At 37.7% G+C, this 24,230-nt stretch overlaps 1 protein-coding gene across 6 annotated transcripts in view; it reads left to right on the top strand.

The window, feature by feature from the left end:
- The window catches only part of SATB2 (SATB homeobox 2), a 288,684-nt gene that overhangs the window by 196,319 nt on the left and 68,135 nt on the right, over positions 1 to 24,230 (top strand). For all 6 annotated transcript variants that reach the window (XM_049106485.1, XM_049106488.1, XM_049106487.1 and 3 more), the window contains one exon: positions 16,242 to 16,714. In XM_049106485.1, coding sequence (XP_048962442.1) covers positions 16,242 to 16,714 — 473 coding nt within the window. The remainder of the gene's footprint in view (positions 1 to 16,241; positions 16,715 to 24,230) is intronic.

Below are 24,230 nucleotides of genomic sequence, written 5' to 3'. Positions count from 1 at the left end.
ACGTCCAGGCCAGCAAGCAGACAGTAAACAAAGCCCGTGAAGGGTTTCAGTAAACACAAAGATTAGATGTTGAATGAAAATTAAACTCCTTGAACTAGTCGTCTGTACTAAAGTGGTTAAGTGGGTTGTGATTAAAAGAAATAAGTAATTATGATCATTATAGCTGAAATGATATAATGTTACCACATTTAAAGCACCTCTTGTACCCAAAAATGATTGTGTCATTTACAAAGTGGTGCCTCAGAGTTGAATAGAGAAATCAGTGTCCCCTGACCTGGTTCCATAAGGCAGCCCCTGCTTAGCCATGGTGGTATCGGTGGTCAGGACAATGCCTTTAATCAACTGCCGGTACTTCTCCTTCTGCTGTTGTTTAGCTCTGATGAGGTAAAAGCAACTTTTGTCTACCTAATTTTTCTGGGTCATGAAAGAAATTTGCTTTCAGCTTGGGATCTAAATGAAGGTGTTCGGCAAGGAAATTTGTCCCTCTGCCTGTTCTGTACCAACATCAACTCCTTGGCTTTTATGTAAGTCCTTGAACTTATATGAATTTTCTATAAATATTCATGGAAATCAAAACATCGCTTCCATAACCAAGCACTTTCCATCTTACTGGATGAACAGCCTTGTGCTTTTTTACTGTGACAGTCACTGATGTGCATTCATCAATCACTTTAGCTTGTTTGGCCCTCTGATTAGAAGCTTGTTGAAAGTGTCAGCAAGTGGAAGAATGGTGTGCGGAAAATTTCACGGACCCTAAACTCAGGGGTGGGCCAGTTCCTTACTTGGATCTTGAGAAGCTTATTCTGGCTATAACAAAAGCTGCTTCTTTGGCCTGAACTTTGTTTGTTCATAAATGTGAATAAATGTTAAAACATAAGACAATCATTTGTCAACAATATGGTTTGTAGATTAAAAGAAACAAACTTGCTATCTGCTTATATTTATGCTTTTTATAATGCCATTTTAAACATATGTTTTAAAAGGATGCAAAGGGAAAAATGATGTTTTTCTCTTACTCATCTATCCATCCATTCATCTATCATATATAAATACTATTTGAAAGAAGTTTAAGACACAGTTCTTGGTTTCAAAAAGCCGGCATCTATAAAGTTTGAGCATCAACTTTATATACCTGTCAGGATTCTAAGTGGGGAACATTACATAGTCCCTCCTTGCAAGACACACAGTTACAGAACTAATTTTAGCTAAATAAATGCTTAGTGAGTGCTTCTACTACAGGCCATTTTTAGTGCTAAAAGCAGTGAGAAATAACCAGAAACACATAAGATGTGATTCCTACTTCTTGTTGGGTTGCTGTCAACCTAACAGGGGAGGCAGCCCTCTATCTGGCAAATATATGGCAGTGGTATAAACTTATGCCATGGTAGCACAGAGAATGGGCCATAAGTTTTACCTGATAAGTCTTAGGTTGGAGAGGAAGGTAATTTAAAAAATAGCCCTTTTAGTTATACCTGAAGGACAGTAGAGTTTTGCAAGGAGAGAAAAAGAAGGAAGAGCACTTCAGGCAACTGCAAGTTCATAGGTATATGAACATAGGTATAGATGCAGAGGTGCAAAAGAGCAAGAATATTTAGAAAATTATGGGTGGTAGTCTGGTATGTCTAGAATGACTGGACATTTATCACGACACTATCATGTAAGAGATGCCCAGAATGGCTAACGTTTTGACTGGTGAAAAGGAAAAGATAGAGCATGGGTAGGTGCAGGGTTGATGATAGCATCAAACAAATTGCCAGATAGCATCTGGCAAACGAGCAGAGATTTTTTGGGGGATCTAGATGTGGGTAATGTTTGTATTATAATAATGAACAATAAGGTTACCTTGGGGAACTCCAAAAGTTCAGTTGAGATGTATTGAGAATCAGTGAAAGGTTTTCAGTAGGGAGTGATATGATGAAAATGGTGGTTTAAAAAAGAAATTTCACTAGAAGTCCTCTAAAACTACATGTGGGGGAGAGTGTGTATGGCAGGACGAGAGGCAGGTGGCAGCGATAAGGGATGTGCACCTGGGAGGAAATAGACAAAGTGGAATGTATTGCAGTCATCTATGCAAGTAAAGATAGGGAAGTGAGGCCTTGGCTTTTGGTGGCAGCAGGGAAAAAGAGAGAAGTGACCAACGCAATATGTGTGTGGGAAAGAGAAAAAGAAATCAAAGTAGAATCCAGGGTTTTGAGCTTACATGGCTCTTTATGGTTTTGACAGAAGTGGGACAATATAAATTGATCTATTGCTTACACTTCATTGGGAGTTGGTGACCTAGGTAGAGATACCCATTGGGCCATTCGAGATAGAGAATCAGCTGACCCATGGACAGGACTAGAGGATACATTTGGGAGCCACTGTTTTTGGCATGATAGTTCAAAATGCCACCAAAAGAGCATTCTCTATAATAGAGGATAAGAACAGGGTGGGATTGAAAGCTTTGAGAGAAAAAGGCCCATGAGTTAAGAATGTGATGAGGGAGAAAGTGAAATTTCATGGAAGCCAAGGCAAGGTAGCAATTTTACTAGCAGAGAAATATTATCAAGGGTGCCAGGGAGGGGAGAAGGAGAAGAGGTATTTGGAGGTTCTTAGCTTTGCCAAAAGGGGACCATAATGACAGTGGAGGGAGCTGTTTCTTTGTAGTGTGACAACAGAGGGAACGTATGTGCATCTAAGGACGGGAAGGGGGCATGGAACTGAGGCTACCAGGTACTGGCTTAGTAAGGAGAGAATATCAACGCAGTTAACTGCAGCATTAGGAATGAGTTTATTTTATTTTATTTTTTTAATTAGGAATGAGTTTAACACCACTCCCCACCCCATCTCCCGTACTCAGGAGAAAGAGAATGGAGCCAGTGGAGGCAAGGGTTCTGGAGAGGAAGAAGGGTGATGAGCAAGAGTTCACAAATTAGGAAAGGATGGGGTCTAAGGCACAGATGATGCTTTGCCTTTGAAGGAAAAAGAAATAGGCATGTCTTCTTTAGAACCTGGAGGAAAGGAAAGGAGATGGACAAGGAGATGGGTTTTGGAGATGGCGGAAGGGGTAAACAATTGAGGTATCTTATACCAGAGGGGACTATTGTGATTATCTAGCAGTAAAAGAGAGAATGGCTGGGATGGGGAATGGGGATTGGTGAGGAGAAAGCCTGAAATAGGTTATGGACTGACCGTATTTGGGCAACAGTGGGAGCATAGGGAGCCGAAGGATGTGACATAGTTAGGGGTTTCCAGTGGTTCTGGTCTCTTTAATTCTTACCGTTTTCTTACATGTACGTTAGAGTTCTCAGAGTTTCAGATTTCCATTTGTCCTGCCCAGAAACAAAATAAGAAACTCAAAAACAAAGAGATCTGGTGGTGCCTGATGAAGAATCTACAGAGCTGTAAAATGAATTTTTTTGTATGTAGATCAGGAATTGTGCAGCTTATTAAAAATCTGATATGATTATGGTGACACCTTATTTTGTGAAAAATCGATGGATTCGAATCAGAGAATTCTCTTGCTTTCTTGATCAATTAAATAAAAATTTATTTGGCTGTTGGGTTTTTTGTTTGTTTTTGATGATTACACAGTTAAAAGCTGAAAAGCAGTTAAATTCACAAGCTGATCAAAGCTAAGTACAAGTGCCATGCTAGGATTAACATGATAATTGCCTTGCTAGACATTGTTGAACTAGCCATTCACCTGACTGATGATAGGACTTCATTCATTTCACCTTTTGCTGAATTTGAGATTATCTGATTTAGGAATCCTGAACTCCCAAGAGATGAATCTAGACCCATATAGAATGTAAGTCAGGCGATGAGTTCTAACATTGGGCCTTTTAAGCTGTCACCTATAAGTTCCATGTTCTGTAGTAACTTTGACTTATTTATTTATTTTTATTTTTTCATGAGAGACACACAGAGAGAGGCAGAGACAGGCTGCAGGAGAAGCAGGCTCCCTGTGGGGAGCCCAATGCGGAACTTGATCCCAGGACCCTGGGATCACACCCTGAGCCGAAAGCAGACACTCAACCACTGAGATACCCAGGCGTCCCAACTTTTTTTTTTTTTTTTTTTTTAAGATTTATTTATTTATTTGAGAGTGAGAGAGCATGGGAAGGGGGTGCAGAGGGAGAGGGACAGTCTCAAGCAGACTGCCCACTGAGTGTAGGGCCCACATGGGGCTCCATTCCACGACCCTGAGATCATGACCTGAGCTGGAACCAACAGCTGGACATTTCACCAGCTCAGCCTCCTTGGCACCCCTTACTTACTTTTGAATAATCCCCCTACTAGACTGAAAGTTTTTTAAAAGAACATCTCAGGGGCACATCCATTTTGTCCCCTATTCAGACCTCTATGAATTTGGAACATTGCAGGTAGTTATTTTAGTAAATAGTAATAGAACTGAATTGAGTTGATGAACTCATTTGAACATATGCATTTTAAGCACTTTTATTTTTGCACATGTGATATTGTGACTAATCTTATTTGCTATCATGTCTCAATTGAGAGAAAAAAGACAATCTTTGTCTGTTTAATTCATATTACAAATGTCCTTAGCAAATTAGTAAGGGTTATAATCATTCTTTTTTTTCTACTAATTAGTTATTGAGCTAAAGATTTAGCAATAGTCAATTCCACTGAAAGAGACAGTAACACCTTTGTTAAGTAAAAATTAGGCAACATATATGTAGCCTACAAAAAGCATCCCTTTGAGGTTTTTCCAGCTAGTTTATTGAATATTTTCCTTAAAATAATGGCCTGAAACATTGAAGTCCTATAAAACCAGAGAGAATGGGCAATGGAAAAGAAAGAATTGTGGGTTTATTGTTTCTTTGATTAACTTTTCTTTAATAGGTTGAATTAAAGAATTAATACACATAGAATCCTACCTGGCAAAGTTAGAATGCTCCTAAATAATAATGTTAAGTTTCTGAAATGCTATTTTTTTTTCTATTTTGCTGAACTCACCTCTGAAATTATAGTTTCAGATTAAAGCATGAAAAATAAAAGATAAAGTAAGGAATACAAGTAAAGATATTATTAGATATAATTTGCTTTAGCCTATACCTAAAGTTACAGGAATACTTGAAATGGTCAATGTTATCAAACTACGATAAAGTGTTGTTTGAAACCAAAAGGGACAGTAGTGTTCAGATGGGGAGAGTTGAGATTATATTAAGGGTAGAGGTGGATAACACTCACTTTTTCCATGGAACATAATAGGTCCTATGAGCTTTTTTTGTGAAAGCACAGAGGTATCCAGCTTCAAGTGCTATATGGTAGATATATATGTTTTTGTGGATCTTATATGATGGAAAAAGGAAGTTGATAATAAGGGGAAAATACACCTAAGAAAACCAGTCATATGGTATTATCACAGTGCCGGCTGGTACACTTCGCTTATGGGGCTGGAAGCATTTTCCTTCCAAGCCTTGTTTTATTAGGAGTTAACAAGTTGGCTCTGAATATCTTGCTCTAGGCAGAGACTTTGCAAGCAAGTTCTCAACCCAGAGACAGATTCTCTTTAACAAATTTAGAGAAAAACAAATCTTTAACTTTCGTAGTCCTAAAAGACTTAGCTTTTTGTTTTTTTTTTTTCCCTTTTGCCCTTCAGCCCTTTCAGACTCCTAATATTTTTCTTTAATTATATTTAGTGAGCTCTTCTGGTAAGAGTTGTTTTTTTTTTTTTTTAATGGTGTGGGATTTATATTTGATATATATGTAATATTAGCTTTAGCTCTTAAATCATGTCTGTCTGTGTTAACAGAAAATGGATTTTATATAACAAATTGACTTTGTACCTTAATTATTGACTAGGACAGAATAAATCAGAAATATTTTCAGTGATTGGGCATATTAAGTGTTAGCATATGCGATGCTGTTATGATTTGTCAGTGAGGTTAGTGTTACCTTTTTAAAAGAATTTAACTCAGGGAAATGCTGTGGGTGGACAGTATGTTGTTTAGTAATAATATGTAACCTAGTTCAGAGAGAAGAGTTAAAGTAAATATCAGGTTGAACCATATGAAATTGTCATTTTTGTAGATTAAAGTTATGTAACCCTAATTTCATATAGTTTAATCATATAGGAATTTATGCTTATTACCTTATGATGTGACTGTACATACCCCTTTTTGTTTCCTATTGTTTACATGTTTCAAAGAAACACTTCATATTTATAGAATTTGTGGAGTACCTGCCAGAGTTCTCCATTGTGTGATTCATGTCTTTAATCAGTCAGGTGGGAGTCTATGCTGATGACACTCATTTTGGGACATCGCTTTTTGGGTGCAAGAAAAGTAGAAGAATGGGGGCGATTCATGAAAATAAACGTAATGAGTGTGAATTTGTCTTATACATGACTATAATAAATTGCTAATAATCAACAGAATTGGGATGAAAGGAACTATGTTTTATCATCAAATAGAAATGCATTTTATTTTGTTTTATTTTAAGATTTATTTATTTATTTATTCATGAGAGACATAGAAAGAGGCAGAGACAAAAATAGAGGGGGAAGGGAGAAGCAGGATCCCCACGGGGAGTGTGATGCAGATCTTGATTCCAGGACCTTGAGATCATGACTTAAGCCAAAGGCGGCAGATGCTCAACTGCTGAGCAACCCAGGTTGCCCTCAAAATGCATTTTAAATTATAGGCTGATATTACAGGCCCATCTATGTGTAGCAAACAGTTAAACTGTCTGAAGCAAATCAGAGTGGAGTATTTTTTTTTTTTTTAAGATTTTATTTATTTGTTCGTGAGAGACACAGAGGGAGAAGCAGGCTCCATGCAGGGAGCCCAGCGTGGGACTCGATCCCGGGTCTCCAGGATCACGCCCTGGGCTGAAGGCGGCACTAAACCGCTGAGCCACCCAGACTGCCCAGAGTGGAGTATTTTATTTATTTTTTAATATTTTATTTATTTATTCATGATAGAAAGAGAGAAGCAGAGACACAGGCAAAGGGAGAAGCAGGCTCCATGGTGGGAGCCCGACGCAGGACTCGATCCCAGGACTCCAGGATCATGCCCTGGGCCAAAGGCAGGTGCTAAACCACTGAGCCACCCAGGGATCCCCGAGTGGAGTATTTTAAGCTAATACTCTTCAGTACTGTATCTCTAGGGGTTGGGATCATTTCTGGCACATAATAGTTGATTAATAAGTTGCCATAGGAATTAAAACAATAAACAAATGTGAAGAATCCTGCTTTAGTGATTAGCCACTTCCATTGTTGAGGAATCATTGATTTCATCACTTTTTAGAACTGACCAGCTTTTTCAATCTATCATATCAGAAAAGTTTACAAGGCATATGGTGGAGGCATCAGGTTGCACCCTCCCCGTTCAGATAACCCATCTGTCTTCATGTCACCGAGGGGTGCACATGTGTCATGCACGCATGCACATAAAATAGAAGGCAGGACTTTTCTGTAGGAGAGTAGATTAGTCCTGACTCAAATACTAAAATTAATAATAACCACATTCCCTAAATTGAGCATTTTAGCCTTTTTGGAATAAAGGCTATAAGGTCCTAAAAATGTAGGTTTAAATGTGATTTTTCCTTTAATAGGTATGTGACATTATTTTTTTCTGAGCTTCTGCTTCTTCAATAAAGTGGCCATAATAAAATCTATGTCTTACTATTTTGAGAGTTCAATGACAATGATATGGGCAGGGTTTAGCTCCATGTCTCAACTACAGTATAAATGGCAGGGCTTCATGTTAACCAGAAATGCCAATATGTTTTAAAAGAGGTATATGAGCAAGACAGTTATGAGAATTTCTGCACTTACAAAAAGCATTTTTCTCTAAAGAAGATCCATTAAGTATTTGTGACATATGTGTAGGCCCTGAAAAGTTAACTTTGGGAAATGGAGAGAAAGAGAAAAAAACTAGTTTTTACTGGTCATGCGGTTTATTTATTATGCTTATGATGCTTAGTGCCAGCAGCCCTAATCAATTCGAATATTCCTAAATATTTATCTACATTTGGACAACTATTTGACCTTGAACAAATTATCTGATTTCTCTGGTAGCAGATGGGATCATTGTCTTTAACATTGGGCTCCCAAGTTTTTGGGGCTAAGGGTTGGGGAGCAAGGAATTCAGGAGAAGATCTGAAAATCCAAGGCAATGATATCACGAATATCTTTTTGTCTATCCTCGAAGGTTTGGGTACCCATTCGAAATTACCAGTTTGATTGGCAACTTTCCTAAGAGTGCCAGAGGCAAACCTGTATCATACCTTTGTGGAATCACTTCCAGAGTATTTTTTGAGTTGAAGGAGTCACACAGAGAAACTCTGCTATCTTCTCCTCCCCGGCTTTGGCTTATATTCTCTTATCCAGGGTTTCCAAGAGAGGTTCTAGGGAATACTAGAGTGTTATCTTATTAAGGAATCCATTAGCACTCATTCATGCTAATCCATTTACATTTGCATAAGCATCTTAATGGTTTAAGGAAAAATCCAGGCCAGAAATTCCAGAAATTTCTTATTGCAAAGCCTTTTACCCAATTCATTGCTCTCCACAGCTTTCTAAGTATGGACAGACCCTAGGGCTTATTTCACAAAAGCAACTGTGTTAAGGTTTGCATTAAAACACTAGGTTTATAGTCTTGGAAAATTTGTCAGTCTTTTAAGCGTATTGCTAGATAAACCTGCAAGAACAATATTACATCTACTGTGAGTGTCCCTACATAAACTATTATTTTTGTTGCAGTGGGGAGTTTTGCAAAGAGAGATGTCTTAGGAAAGTCTTAAATTCTTGACAAAGAATCAAGAAGCAGAAGTAGATATTTTGAGAAAGGAAATTGTTTTTGAAAATCCAAGCAGCAATACTCTTTAATAAAGATACTATTAAAAGTATCTTGGAAGGTTGCTTTAAAACCAATTTACAATCCTCCCTGTTTTACAGGTAATTCCAAAATCACCCAGGAGGTTAGGACCTCAGCCCTTAAAAGTCCTAGTTGGCTCTTTCTACCTACCCTATGCCATCTTACTGCGATTGGCGGGCATCTGATGTGTGCCAATTAGACACTTCTCCTTTTGCACTTAAATTCTCCTCAGAAAGTATATTTTGGGGCATTGGAGCATATTTTGAGTACTAAATTTTAGTAGGTTTATTTTACATAGCATCTACAGCATAATAAAAACACATAATAAAAACAATGAAATCCAATTGAGAAAAGCATTAAAGAGGAAAAATTATGTTTTTGTTTTTTTTTTAAGTGTGGACATTTTGATGCCTACTCCTTCTTTCCCTGGGAAATAAAAATAAGACATTAAACATTTGTTTTTTTAAAAAAATGTAGGATATCTCCCTTGGTTTTTTTGGTTGATATAAATGTATACACTTAAAGCTTATTTTATTCCTTAAGGGATTTTTGTTTCTATTTTTATTCATAATAACTTTTGAAACTTAAAGCTGGATTTGTGTGACATTTTTATAAATTTAATTTCAAGAGTTGTGAGATTATATCATTTTATTTCACATCTATTCTGTGTCTTAATTTGAAGGTCGGAATGTGAACAACTAAGTCTCATTTGGAGAAACTGAATAACAACATATCCCTGTATATACCATGAGGCATGTGATTCTATATTGATAATGAGTTCTTTGAAAGTATAGGATTTATTTTTAAAAGTGATATGATGTCACATGGCATAGTTACTTGAAAAAAGAAAAAGATTGCAGTTCTTTAGGTGACCTTTGAGAGAAATAGCAGACATTTGTCAGAGTGTCTTAATCAGGAAGTTTTGAAACGGGGAAGCCTATTCTGTTAATCATAATTATACAGATATTTTCTGAAATTTATAATAGCGCTTTGACAAAGATCTTTCACATAGATACTAATCATCTAACCTTTACTCATACAATTCTGAGATAATAATATTTTCCCTAGGGTAAGACTGAGGTTTAGAGGATCTCCAACTTGCCCAAGGAGGCCTCACGACTAATAAGAGGTACAATGCAGATTCGAGTACTGTTTTCTAGTATCAGATCCAATCAATGCTCCTTCACTATAATGTGATCATCAACAAAAACTAAAAATTTATCACATACGTTTTTAAATGCTTTTACATGTATAACATAGTGAATGTTAAGATTAGAGAAAAACAGCAGACAACTGGCTTTGACAGTTAATGTGTCTGATAATAGTCTCAAAAGACAACAATGTAAGAGGGTCTGGGTGGTTCAGTTGATTGAGTGCCTGACTCTGGATTTCAGCTCAGGGGCCTGATCTCAGGTTTGTGAAATCCAGCCCCACATTGGGTTCATGCTCACTCAGCAGGAAGTCTGCTTGACAGTCCCCCTCAGCTCCTCTTTCTGCTTGTGTACATGTATATGTGAGCAAGTGTTCGCACGTGCGCTCTCTCTCTTTCTCTCTATTACATAAATAAATCTTAAAAACAACAACATAAAAGCAAAGAAAATATAGAACAGTGATTCTCAAACTTTAGTGTACATAAAAAGTACCTGATAGCTATCTGTAGAATTTCAAAAGACAATCAATAAAAACAAAGATGATGCTCAAACTTTAGTGTACATCAGAATCATTGGAATTTTAGTGTACATAAGAACTCTAAGGGGGGCACCTGCGTGGCTCAGTCGGTTAAGTGTCTGCTTTCAGCTCAGGTCATGATCCCAGGGCCCTGGGATCCAGCCCCGCATAGGGCTCCCTGCTCCGTGGGGAGTCTGCTTCTCCTGCTCCCTGCTGCTCCTGCTTGTGTTCTTTCTCTCTGTCAAATAAAGAAATAAAATCTTTAACAAAAATAAGAAAGAAAGAACTCTAAGACATTCTGATTTGGAGCTAATGAACTTATGTTTCTAATAGTCTTACAGGTGATAGGAATTTTGATGGTTCAAGGACTGTACTCTATCTGACATAGCACAGACCTGAAATGTACAATATGCATATAAGTATATAGCAGGAATTTGTGATAATTAAGATAAATACTTGACTTCCTGGATGTACTGTAAAATTGCCTGAAATAAAATGAGATTTTTGCACCAAATATCTTTTAATTATATGCAGATTAATCCCTGGGGAGGAGTGTGACTTTCTTGTCTATGAACAACCAACCGTAACCAGCAATCATGGCCACTAAATAGCTAATGGTCATAGGGTGCTCTGTGAACTCACAAAGGCTTTAGGAGCCCCCTGCAATTCTAAAGCAGGGGTACAAAGGCCTCTCTTACTTTAGAGTTAAATACAATCTCAGAAGCTCAGAGAGTGGTTAAATAATAGTTTCCCATTTCCTGAAGTTTTCACTCATTCCCGGAAAGTTCAGAGGAATCTGTAAGATAGCCTGGACCTCTTGAGTTTCTCAGAAACATGAGTAGACTCCAGATCTGAACTCACCTGCAAGTCCCCTGGACTAAGACCCTTTCCCAGACGTTAGAAAAGCTACAGAAAGCCTCAGCTACTAGGCATAAAAATATTTCAGCCCCAGTTGTCCTGATGGTTCCTCAAACCACATCCCATTTGGAAACTTGAACTTGAAGCTGGAGACATCATTCCTTCCCAACCCCACAAGTCGCCTTCAGGACTTTATCAACAGTAGAATCAAATTCATTGTGAATTAAATTGTAGCTCTGATTCAAAGCCCTGGAAATTGTGTTTTTTATGTCTCTTTGATAAGTAAGCATTTTGGCTTTATTAAGATTTTTTTGGTTGTGAATATGACCATTGCTTTCATCATTAGAGGTAGGGCTACCATATATTCTTCACTTTTTTCAGGATTTCTTTTTCATGGCTGAATATTGCTGGATTCTCAGAGTCAAGGTGTGGTCTTTGGATTTGATTTAGTTTAAGACAGACTTACTATTACGTTTTTTGTTAGAGTGAAAAAGCAAAACACAATATCAGGCACTACTGTTAGGTCTACATTTCAGCCATTTTGATCACTTTCAAATGAATTTACAAAGAAAGAAAGAGAAGTAGGAAGGGGAGAAAGAAGGAAAGAAAGAAAAGAAAAAAGAAATAATGAACATAGAAGCTCAATTTTTAGACGGAGTCTAGTACACTGTTATGCTTCTCTCTTTTTTAAAAGCATTTGTCTTTTACCTGCTGTGACTTTGGAGTCTAAACTATTATTCTGATATCTTTATGAGAGTGGTAGCAGAAAAAAAAATGAAAAAGATTTTCAAGTTTGGCAAAATCTGTTCAAATTGTTACTGAAACCATGTACTGCTTTGGTTGGTGGAAATGCAGCCTATTGATGAGCATTTGATTTTTAGGCATTCTTAAAAAGTCAGGATGATGATTTTTTTCTTTCTTTCTTCATTTTTAGGAAGTCAAGAATTTGACTTTTATTGGTAGAGCTGTCAGGCACTGAAAAACAGTGACAAAGAATCTTCATATCTTCATTTGACCAAACTATAGTCAGGCTTCTAAATTTTCTCCATGGTTCATCTCTGCACTTCTTGTAAAACTCAGTTTCAGCAAGAACCCTGCTAAGTCAATTTAACTTGAACACCCCCCCCCCGCCCCCCGCCGCTGCCACCATATCTGATCACCCCTCGATTATCTGATCAGGTTCTTCATCTTCCACCATCCCCCCAGGTGATGTTTGATTACTCTGTCCTGTCTTCAGCAAAGAATCCTGTTAGGTCAGGTAGCCAGATACTCCCCCCACCCGGGGCCCCGATGTTTCCTCTTAATGATTAGTGGAAAATCATACCGACCCCTACCTTGCTCTTTGGCTGTAAATTCCCATGAGTTCATGCTGTATCTGGAGTTGAGTACAATCTCTCCCCCAACCATAAAATCCCATTACAGGGGTCTCTATACCTTTTGCAATGGTCCCGGATAAGGTCTGCCTTAACCATCTTTAAAGAATATTGTTGAATATTTTCTTCTTTAACAACTTAAGAGATATCTTTAGTCCTATACACAGTATCTGGTTTTCAGATATGTTTTGTTTGTGGTGTTTGTTGTGTTTTGCAAATGGAATTAGTTGCCAATACTTGAAAAACTGGTACTATCATATAATAATCCAGATTTTCCATTTTCTTGAAAAAACATCTGAAGAAATGACAATATGAGAAAGAAACAGCCTGGCCGAGGCAAGGTAGTGGCTGCTTCTTTTGGGCTGGCAGGCTTTCTCTTACTCTCCTATCTCTTCAGCTGGTTTTGCTGGCTTTTGCTCTCTTCCTAGAGGTGTGGCATTTGCCTTTGCAATTCCTTCATTATGGCTTTCTAAGTAGTTAGTACTTCTTGGTGTTACTATATGTTCTTAAGGATACTTCCACAGCCCCTATTTTTAAGTATATGAATTTATTTTTTTTTATTTTTTTTTTAAAGATTTTATTTATTTATTCATGATAGCCACACAGAGAGAGACAGAGAGGCAGAGACACAGGCAGAGGGAGAAGCAGGCTCCATGCAGGGAGCCCGACATGGGATTCGATCCCAGGTCTCCAGGATCGCGCCCCAGGCCAAAGGCAGGCGCCAAACCGCTGTGCCACCCAGGGATCCCTAAGTATATGAATTTATAAGGGTCTGAGAACTAAGAACATACTATGTATAAATCTTAAAGGAATATGGAGTGACGTTATTCTGATTCTTATTGCACCAATTCATATAGGTTTCTTGGAGCTCTGACGTTAATGCTTAATTGTGTGAAAAATTATGACTAGATCTATGAATAGAAATCTTTATTAATGATGTGATTTAGATACATTTCTTTTTTTAAAGATTTATTTGGGGGGCAGGGGAGAAAGAGACTCCCCGGTGAGCAGGGAGCCCGATGCAGGGCTCGATCCCAGGACCCTGAGATCATGACCTGAGCTGAAGGCAGATACTTAACCGATTGAGCCACCCAGGTGCCCTATTTCAAGGAAGTATTTCAAGGAAATGACTCACTCAAAGTATAATAAAACCACTGAAAAATGAAAATACCAACATTTTGGAAAATTAGCTTTCAATCAAAGGATGCGTGCTATAAAAAGATGGTTCTATATTTTTTTAAGTAGAAAAAGAAATGGATAAAACTTTTATGTCTTAAGTGTTTGAATATGCTTTTATTTTGGCTGAATTAAAAAGGAATTAAACAAATAAAAGTGGACCAAGTGTCTAGTAAGTGCCAAGTATTCCTATCTATAAAGTACAACTTTACTCCAGATGCAGCATGCAGCTCCTCTACTTCTCTCAGTCGGGGAGTCATAATAGTCATTCCTGTTGTATTGAAACTGTGTTATGTAGCCTTTTGAAGGCTCTCCATTTGCTTGGTGTGATTGTAAGATTGTATACCTTAAATTTGATTAATACAATGACTGAAAAATGTTTGCATTGAGAGGATAAGATTAAAATAATTTGCTCTCCTTGAACCTTGTAAAAGAAAGGTAAATACAACTAAATGAATTACATTGAAAGGATTAAGTTAGAAATTGAGCCTTTCAAGAAATCTGAGGTAAACTTATTTGGGGGTTCATGGGAAAGTTAAGCATTCATTTTGTTTTCTAAGCAAAGCAGAAATACTAGATATGTTTGAATATAAAGTGATCCCAGGACACTAATGTTTATCTATTTTCCCAGTGAGAAATATATAAAACTATAAGACATATGGATAAAATGGTCAAATATTTACTTACATTTTAATTAACAATGAATTAACTTCCATGTATATATTTTAATATCACATATTACATAAAATGTTAATTAGAAATGCTATTTTTCTCCACTTTTAAAGTTAATTTTTTGATTGATTTTATCAAAATTCCTCACGTGTGATTTGGCACTTGTGTCTTTGCATTATAAAACCCTGTATTTGGAGTCACTTAACCCAGTTTTCTAGGACACACTGTTTCTGCTTAAGTTTTTTTTTTTTTTGAGACTTCAGACTTTTCTGTTACAAATATGATCCTGCCATTGTAAACCTTGTGCCAAACTACAGCATCATTTGCATAATAGTGGGACAGTTATTTTTAAAATATGTCATATGGGTGACTACTTTTGATTTCTTGATCTTTAAAGTTATCTTAATAGGCTTTTGCATGAACATATCCAACATTTGCAATTTTAAGAAATAATTACTAAGTCTGTTTGGAATTTTTGCTTTAAAGAACAGATTTTGTTGGAGCACCTGGGTGGCTCAGTTGGTTAAGTGTCCTACTTTTGATTTCAGCTCAGGTCATGATCTCAGGGTCATGAGATCAAGCCCAGCATCCAGCATTGGACTCTGCACTCACTCAGAGTCTGCTTAAGATTCTCTTTCTCTCTCTCTCTCTGCTACTCCCCCTGCCCCCACAGATAAGTAAATATATCTTTTTTAAAAGCCCAGATTTTGTTAAATTACATCTGTAAGGGCTTAAAACTAGGAATAATGGTGGTTGTTTCAGCCTAACATGTTTTCTCCAAAGCAACCATTGTTTTACATCATAACATGATATAGAGATTTAGATAAGGATTTGACTCTGAGGTGATTTACTCTTTTCTGGGAAATATTCTTGGAGGAGGAAAAAATTTCGCCTTCTGTTTGAACGTATACGATACTTTCTTTTTCCTCTGCCAAGGCTAGTCCTTAAATCTTTACTAGTAAAGTACAGTAAAATGTAATAAGGTAGATATCTAGGGGAGAGGCATCTTATTTAATGGAAAGTCAAGGCAATGTTATTCATATTGTGAGATTTTTTTTTCTTATCCTAGTGCACATCGCAATTATTAACTTTTCCATTTCTTAAAGAAATAGTCTGATAACAAAGATAACAGGTGAGTAGATAAAAGATATGCTACATGGTACACATTTTCTATGATTGTTCCCATAGTTGTATAATACTTACTGTGTGAGATTTTTTGTTAGGAGGTAGCAGTTAATTTGGCAGGAGATGTTGTCCTTGTCATTTCCTGATAACCATGAACTACACCATTAACCACAAACTACAGAAGATGAGAACAGCTGGTGTTTTTATAACAGAGGGTGATGAGGGAGATGAGAGAGCTTGGGAATATGAGAGGATTTAGAATTTATCATGCTTAGTGGTTTCTGTCTTGGTTATTCAATAAAATGCCAGCCTTTAAGAATTTAAGAAAAATGAAGTAGTAAATATTATTACTTTCATATTACCTGTAAAAAATTGAGTCTTGTAACATTTTGCAGTTTTACTTTTACTCTGGGGCTTCCAACTTTGTAGGAAAAAACCTTATGTCATTAATATACCAAAAATATGATAATTCAGTACTACATATATTAGCAACAAATTATGCCAATGAAAATAATGATGAATTATCATTTTTATCTCTTAACAGTGGAAAGAGTGGAACGAGAAAACCTTTCAGACTATTGTGTTCTGGGCCAGCGTCCAATGCATTTACCAAATATGAACCAGCTGGCATCCTTGGGGAAAACCAACGAACAGTCTCCTCATAGCCAAATCCACCACAGTACTCCAATCCGAAACCAAGTGCCCGCATTACAGCCCATCATGAGCCCTGGTCTTCTTTCTCCCCAGCTCAGTCCACAACTTGTTAGGCAACAAATTGCCATGGCCCATCTGATAAACCAACAGATTGCTGTTAGCCGCCTCCTGGCTCACCAGCACCCTCAAGCCATCAACCAGCAGTTCCTGAACCATCCGCCCATTCCCAGAGCAGTCAAGCCAGAGCCAACCAACTCTTCTGTAGAAGTCTCTCCAGATATCTACCAGCAAGTCAGAGATGAGCTGAAGAGGGCCAGTGTGTCCCAAGCTGTCTTTGCAAGAGTGGCATTCAACCGCACACAGGTATGATTAGCATTGAACATGATAATTAGTGGTTTAGAATAATATTAAGGACAGAATTGTGACATCTTTTTTATTCCTTTGAAGAATTTTTATGACTCTCAGAGCATACAGAATTAACTAATAATCCTTATTTCTGGAAATACTGTCATCATTGATCCATATATAGCCATAATTAATTAATTTCAGTAAGGTAATGAACATCTGTGAACCTACCACCCAGCTCAGGACCCCAAATGTTACCAATGACTTGCGCCTGTGTGTTCTTCTCTTCTCCCATTTTCTCTTTCTGCTTTTCCCCAAGTATAACCCTAATCTTGAATTTTGTGGTTATCATTCACTTGTTTAAAAAAAAAATAGTTCTAAAACTATTTATCCATGTATAATCTATTATTTATCTTGTTTTTGAACTTTATGAAGAGTTTCATTGTATGTCATAATTTCTATGATTTTTTTTTTTTAGAAACCTTTCAATATATAAAAGTTAGATTTAAGTTATGGATAAATTGGTAGTAGTTAGCTTATTCATTTTTTAATGTTTTGGGGTAATTGCATGCCAATATAATACTAAATGATAAGAAGATAAACAATTTATTAATGTAGATCTTGTCTTATTGAGGCCCTCATCTCAGAGTTTTTGATTCCATAGTCTGGGTTGTGACCTAGAAATGTGCATCTGTAACAAGGTTCCAGGTGATTCTGATGCTTCTAGTCTGGGAACCATACTTTCATAACAGCTAATCTAGTGCTTATAGGAGTAACAAAAAGATAAAAGTGCTAATCTCAAGGAACTAATGATATGGTAGTTAAAAAAAGAATGTATTCATATAATGAAAGTAAAATGAGAAGTAAGGTGGATAGTGTGAGAGAATAACCATGGTTTTAGTGGATTGGAGCTCCGTGAGGAGCTGGGGATAAGAAATACTTACAGTAGGATGAATATAGTGTCTTTAAGAGGACAGTAGGTTTACGTTTGGCCACATTACTAAATGCAAGGCAGGAAGCTAAGCTCTCTGCAGATGCAATGATGAACAAGATCATGGGCCAGCACATATGTAAACACTTGACTTGAATACTAAGTTGCTGGGGAGTTAGGCCTTGAAAGATAAATAGAATTGAACAGGCAAAGATGGAGAAGAAAGGTATTTTTGGCCAAAGGAATTAATGAGAAAAGTGCTGAGTTAGGCAAGTGTGGGAATAGTTGGTAGTTGATAGCAAAGCTAGATAATAAAACTTGAAAGGGGGGAAATAGTCCAAAAAAGGTCTTAGGGCCCTGCTAGGACCTTTGAACTTTAATAGGCCCTGGAAGCCACTTTGAAGGTCTTATGTAGGAATATGCTATGATCCAATAGTCAGAATTGGTTCTTAGGAAAATCTGCCGCCGCTTCATGTTAGCAAGAGGGTAGGAATGTCATTTAGAGAGCAGCCATTGGTGTCCAGCTAGAATGTGTAGAAATTTTGAACTAGGCTATGGTGGTGGTGGAGTAGAGGGCACAGAGTAGAGAAGCACCATGGAGGTAAAGTTGACGGAAAGTGTAACCACCTGAATGGATGAGAGTAAATATAATGCCGAGATTTGAGCCTTGTGGGTAAGAGTACATCTGTAGTTATTTAGAGTATCAAGGAGAACTGACTGGTTGGAGTAAGGTTAAAGTGATTATTTTGGATTAGGCTGTTGTGACTCTGCAGTGCTGGGAGATTTCTTAAGTGAAGGTATGCAGAGCCATTGAAAATACAAGTCTGGTGCTAAAAAAAGTTTTCAGGGTTAGAAAATAGTTAAAGAAAGGATCTAAAGAGTTGGGGGAAGGAGAGGGAAAAACCATTACCACTGCTCTCAGCAGGAGAAGAGACAGAAGAAATGCCAGTAGAGATGGGAGCAGGTGGAGATGGAAGAAAAGGGAGGCCAGTAGTGAGAGTACAGAGAACACGAGTAGAGAGTTTCCAGAAGGAGATGTGTCCATGTGTGCAAAACTAAGATGCCTGGGAGCAAGAAGCTTGAAACTACGCCATGAAATTTGGTGATTGGTTGGGAGAGACCTTTGGCAAACTAAGAGTATAATTTCATTAGACTGGAGAAGGCAGGAGCCAGAATTTAGGAATTAAGGAGTGACAAACTATTGAGAATATAGAAGCAGGAGCTGCAAATTCCTCTTTCCAGAATTTGGTGTTGAAAAGGAGGCCAGAAATGTGTTGACAGTTTGAATGGGGTAGGAAGTCAATCTGAGATAGAAGGAATTGTGAAGTAGTTTGGGATCTCAGCTGAAGTTAACAGGCGTGAACTAGGGATGGAACCAAGCACTGTGGTTTGGTAACAGTCTTCAGGAATGCCGGAACCAGGGGTGTGGGAGCAGGGAAGAAGCATGGTGGGATTGTTTGAGGTTTAGTGCTGACAGATTAGGTATGGCAGGAGACCAACAGGGTGAAATCTCTTGTTCCTTTGACTCTTAGCTAATTTTTACATTCTATTATTGACAGACTCAGTTTACATCATTTAAAAGTGAGTTTGGAGATTCACAGAGGTTTGCACACGTTCCGGATGTCACTCTGTGACTTCTTTTTGGACTCAGGGCACTCAAGCAGCATTTGTGTGCCAGATATATGAACTAGGGTTATGAAAAACTCTGGTCCTTTGGAGCAAGTCTACTGCATGTTCCCGCTACATGCAAAGTGGAAGGATGCATCTTTAGCCTTTATTTTGCAGTTGTATGTGTGTGTTTTCTTTCATCTATCATCCATGTGCATGAATAGGCATTTCATAGCTAGCCAACATTTTATTGCCTGGTTATATATATATAGTTCCTTTGGCTAAGGATAAAATTGAAAGCATGGTTGGATTTTAGAATCAAATGCAATATACATTTTATCCAAATAGCATGAAGCCTTAGAGAGGACTCACAGAGAGGCCAGACAAAAGACAGACCATGTTAGTGTGAGGGAATGCTGGGCCATGGCCCTAGGATCCTGGAGGTCTGTCTTCTCCTGCACAATCCTTTTTGTCTATTTTTATGGATTAATGATTTTTCTTTGGCATTGCCATCGTTCAAGTGCCAAGTTATAAAAGGTCTAATTGAAGCATGGAACACATTTTATTATTTTCCTCCTGCCATTAAATTTGTAAGATGGCTACACCCAGAAAGGAACATTCACTTTCAATCAACATGAGTTTGAGTTCATGGGCCAGCCTTGAGGATATCAAATGGAAACTGCATAGGAATGTATGAGTATTTCCTTTTAAAATTCTGCTTTTAATTTGGGAAAGCTTTTCATCCCTCTGGGATCATAACCTGTTGTGTATAAAGCCCAACCTAATCAAGGTAGATGGTATTGACAGAATGACATAGTTTGAACTTAAGCCGGAGGTCAGCAGGCAGATTGTTTTTGCTGTATATACTGTAGTCACTAACAGCAGGGTTGGACAGCTGGGTTTCACCAGCGGAATCATTAAATGGAAAATATGGTGTACTATGCCCCATGAAACCAACCATGGATTTTCCAAATGTTAGGCTTTTTTTGAGTGGAATCAGACATTTATGGGTGATATAGTGATTTGCCAGCTATAATAAACAAAAATTAACTTTATAGATAATAACATAAATGAATTGCTAATCTTTGGATAGAAAAGAATCAACATTTTTTTTCCCTCAAAGCAAGCAGGATTAGGACTACTTATTTTTGATGGGTACCTAAAGCCAGTTATCAATCTTGTACTTAGTTGCTTTATTGATATGTAACATACTTCAGTCCACTGAATTTTTTTTAAAGATTTTGTTTATTTATTTGAGACCGAGAGAGAGACAGTGTGTGCACGCACCCACACACGGCGGGGGTGGGGTGGGGGGTTGGGCAGAGGCAGAAGGAGAAGCAGACTCGCTGCTGAGCAGGGAGCCTGGCTGAGGCGGCTTGATTCCAGGACCCCGAGATCATGACCTGAGCTGAAGGCAGATATGTAACTGATTGAGTCTCTTTATGATCTCTATTATTCATTTATTATCAAATTCAATAAAAAGCAACTTGATTTGTCACCCTAAAGTTTGTGTTCCTGGATTTGTGCTTGATAATTGGACCAGTAACAACTAGTAATTAGGGAGGGAGGGTGTGTGTATAGGACAAAATCACGTGTATAATATTCATAAATGAAGCTACAACTGAAAATAAAAAAGGGCATCAGCCTAGTTTGTGGTGTTTAAAACTTCCAGATGAACAACTCAAATTCATAATAAGCAGCATTTGAAAATGCCACTTCTCCAAAGAGAAACTATTAATTACTTTGTATTTCTGATCCTTTGCCACTGTAAGCATATCATTTGGTGACACAAAATAACACAATTGAGGGAATAGAGCCATATTTCCAGGAGCTTACTTTTAATACACTTTTATGTTAATCAGTGTGTCTTGAGATCATGCAATGCTAGAATATCAAATCTTTAGCATGGGCATGAGAATAATGTTCTAGGTACGGGGCATAGCGGAATGTCCTATCCCGTCTGTGTCATCAGGATGATAGGAGTCTTTTTTTGTCATTATGACCTTACACACAATATATTCTGAAGGAGATAACATGCCTGGTCTGTTTTTGGTGTTCTAATTCTCTCTCACCCCTTCCTCCCCCTACTTTTACTTCTAGAAGCTAGCAACTGCTAGTCAGCTTTTCATTCAAAGCACTTTCCTCAGGCTAGTGGGTTTTGCTTTATTCACACTGGCAGAGAGCTGGAAATACTTAACCAATGTCTGATAGGGACAGGAGGCTGAAAGCCCAGCTCCCCTGCCTCCAGTAGTAGGGACAGCTCTGAAGTGTGACTCCTACTCCAAAGCTCTCTGCGGATGAGGCTAAGGCAGGGACTGCTTGGGCTTCTTCCCTTCCCTGCCCTGCCTCCCCCACTTCCTCACCAGTTTCCCTCAAAAGCACCTCCTTAATAAATCACTTACACAGGAATCTTTTATCTCAGGATGTGCTTTTCGTCTCAAATGATAGATCAACGCCACTGCTGGTCTAAAGTGGCTCTTGGTTATATCATGGGATAGTAGGGTGAGTAAAACCTACCTTCAATTTTATGCCTACTACCTTCCAAATCTAAAGTGAGATGTCACTATGGGAATAGTCTAGATATTTTTTTACTGTACTACTTTCTCTTGAAAATGTTATCCAGCTTGAATTCAATGGACTGATAGTGACATTGTCTGGATTTACTTATGGATAGCGAATGTAAGGGAGAGAAAATGAAAGAAAAAGGGAATGAGACAGAAGCGGACAATGAATTTGAAGCTCTGTGAGATCTTCCAAACCTGACTTAAATGAAAACCATCCTCCCTGAGTCTGAAAAGTGAATTATGTAATTCATGTGAGTTTCAGAGTCGCTTTGCTCCTTTGCCCTGCGCTGTCTCCAGGGCTCTGTCAGGGTGTTTGTAGGACTAATAATTTCAAGAAATAACAGGACCAGTGCCCTGTCTAGTTTCTTTTTTCTTTTCTTTCTTCCCCCTTCCCTCCTTCTCTCCCTCCTTTCTTCTTTCCGTTTTTTTTTTTTTTAAGATTTTACCTTCATTTCTTTTGCAATTTATTTTCTCTTGCTTATATCCTGAATTTATTTAGTGTTGACATACTTTCACTTACTAGGCCTGTGGACATTAAATAAGTTGCTTGCCTGTTTACAGTGTTTACATCTATGCTTTTTGACAGTTTGATTATGAATTCTAACCACTAGTATTCTTTTGTCCCATGTCACTTGATGGACTTAAAAAAATTAATCAGAGGCTTGTGACACTGAAAAGGTTTATGACAGTATCTTAAAAGTCTTAATATTAGCAAGGAATGGTTGTGGGATGCCCACTGACCTATAATAAGGATGGTTTCATAAAATATGTACAGTGAATCTTCCTTAATAGATAAACTATTCTCTAATTTATTTAAAAATCCAACGACCTACATATTCATATGTTCAGAAATCCCCCATTTACTAACATTGTTTCTCCTCTGAGACCTTCCATCTGAGCAAATCTGTTAAATGAAGTAGAGGAAGCTTTGATCCAAACTAGGCTAAATCCATTGGAACGGATGCCCTGCCACGTGTGAATGGGAGCATTGGAATGCCAGAAAAGGGAAATTAGGTGTGATCCACGTCCGCTCTCTGCACCACCATCCCCTTACCTTGATGATAGGGTTCAGGAAACACTCTTACACAAGGAATCAGCAATAAGAAGTTTCTACAGTTTGAAAATGAACTTTTGCCACATTCATTATTTATATAAAAGAATTATTTTTCTTTTTCCTCTAGCGGATTACATCATAACTCAGAAAGTTCAGGTCCATTTTCTGTTTCAGGTAGTTCTCCTGAGCCAATTCTTGGAAACATGTTTTCAGTGAAGCACAGATGTGCTTCACAAAATGTGCTATTCTGTAACAGTAGGCCTCTAATTTGGTATCTTGCTCCTTCTTCAGTTTGATGCAAAAGTCACCAACTTACACAATTTGCAACCTTTTCGTCAGACACCTTGCTTGAGAAAGTTGTTCGTCATCGTCTTATCTGACAGAGAAAAGGATTTTAGAAATTTCCCAATTCCTTTGGGAAATCATTTGGTTGACCTGTCCTTATTTGACTACTTTTTATTTTTTATGAGACTTTGCAAAGAATCTGCTGTTTACTCATCAAAGCCACATCATTTTAAGAAACTTAAGGCCAGGGTCATAAATGCAGTTTTATGAAGTGACTCAGCAACTGGAGAATGTTTTCAACAGATTGGAAAATTAGATTGAATGATGTATCAGGAGAGTTGGCAGTAAGGTCAAGGGCTAGAAATGTACATGTCTGTATGAAATGACATGGATTTTACTTTTATGCTTTATTGGCACCATGTATCTAGTATTTACACCTATGTTATTAAGGCTAAAAATGTCTAAGGACTTGCTAAACATTATATTTTGAAGTGGCACGGTTAGGAAGAGATAATGTAGCAACAACGTGAACATTTTAGCAACCAAAATATTTGGAAATCTGAACTTACGTGCGTTACCAGTCAATTTGGGGGAGAAGAAAGTCTTGTGTTTGATTTATACATATTGTTAGCCAAAGATGGGCTTGATTTAATTACACATACAGTTTACGTTTGTAGAAAACTTGACCCCCAAGGTATTCAGAATTATTTCTCGGCCAGCCTTTGGTCCCAGCCATCATTATTTCTTACTATGCGATGGAGATATGGGCGCTCAGCAAGTCATACAGGAATAGAACACAATGTAAACCCAGGGGTCTTGACTCCATGGTCCAGTGAGCTGGTTATAAAATGACAAGGAAACCTGTGAGAAAAAGGAAGTCCATCCACTGAAAGATGGCCTGTAAATATGAAATGCTGCAGATCAGCCATGAACATGTTATTGGGTTTTGAAGCAAATAATACACCCTCTTTTGATTTCAACATTAAATTAATAAAGTAGGAAAAGATGGCCCTGCTTGCTTCATAAAATAGGCAATCTTTCATTTCAGAACCACTGGCTTGAATTCATAGATTTGAAGATTATAATAATATT

Source organism: Canis lupus, chromosome 37 (assembly GCF_003254725.2).
Source record: "Canis lupus dingo isolate Sandy chromosome 37, ASM325472v2, whole genome shotgun sequence".
Lineage (NCBI taxonomy): Eukaryota > Metazoa > Chordata > Mammalia > Carnivora > Canidae > Canis > Canis lupus.
Note: the sequence above shows the minus strand (reverse complement) of the source record. Positions and strands in the feature narration are given on the sequence as shown.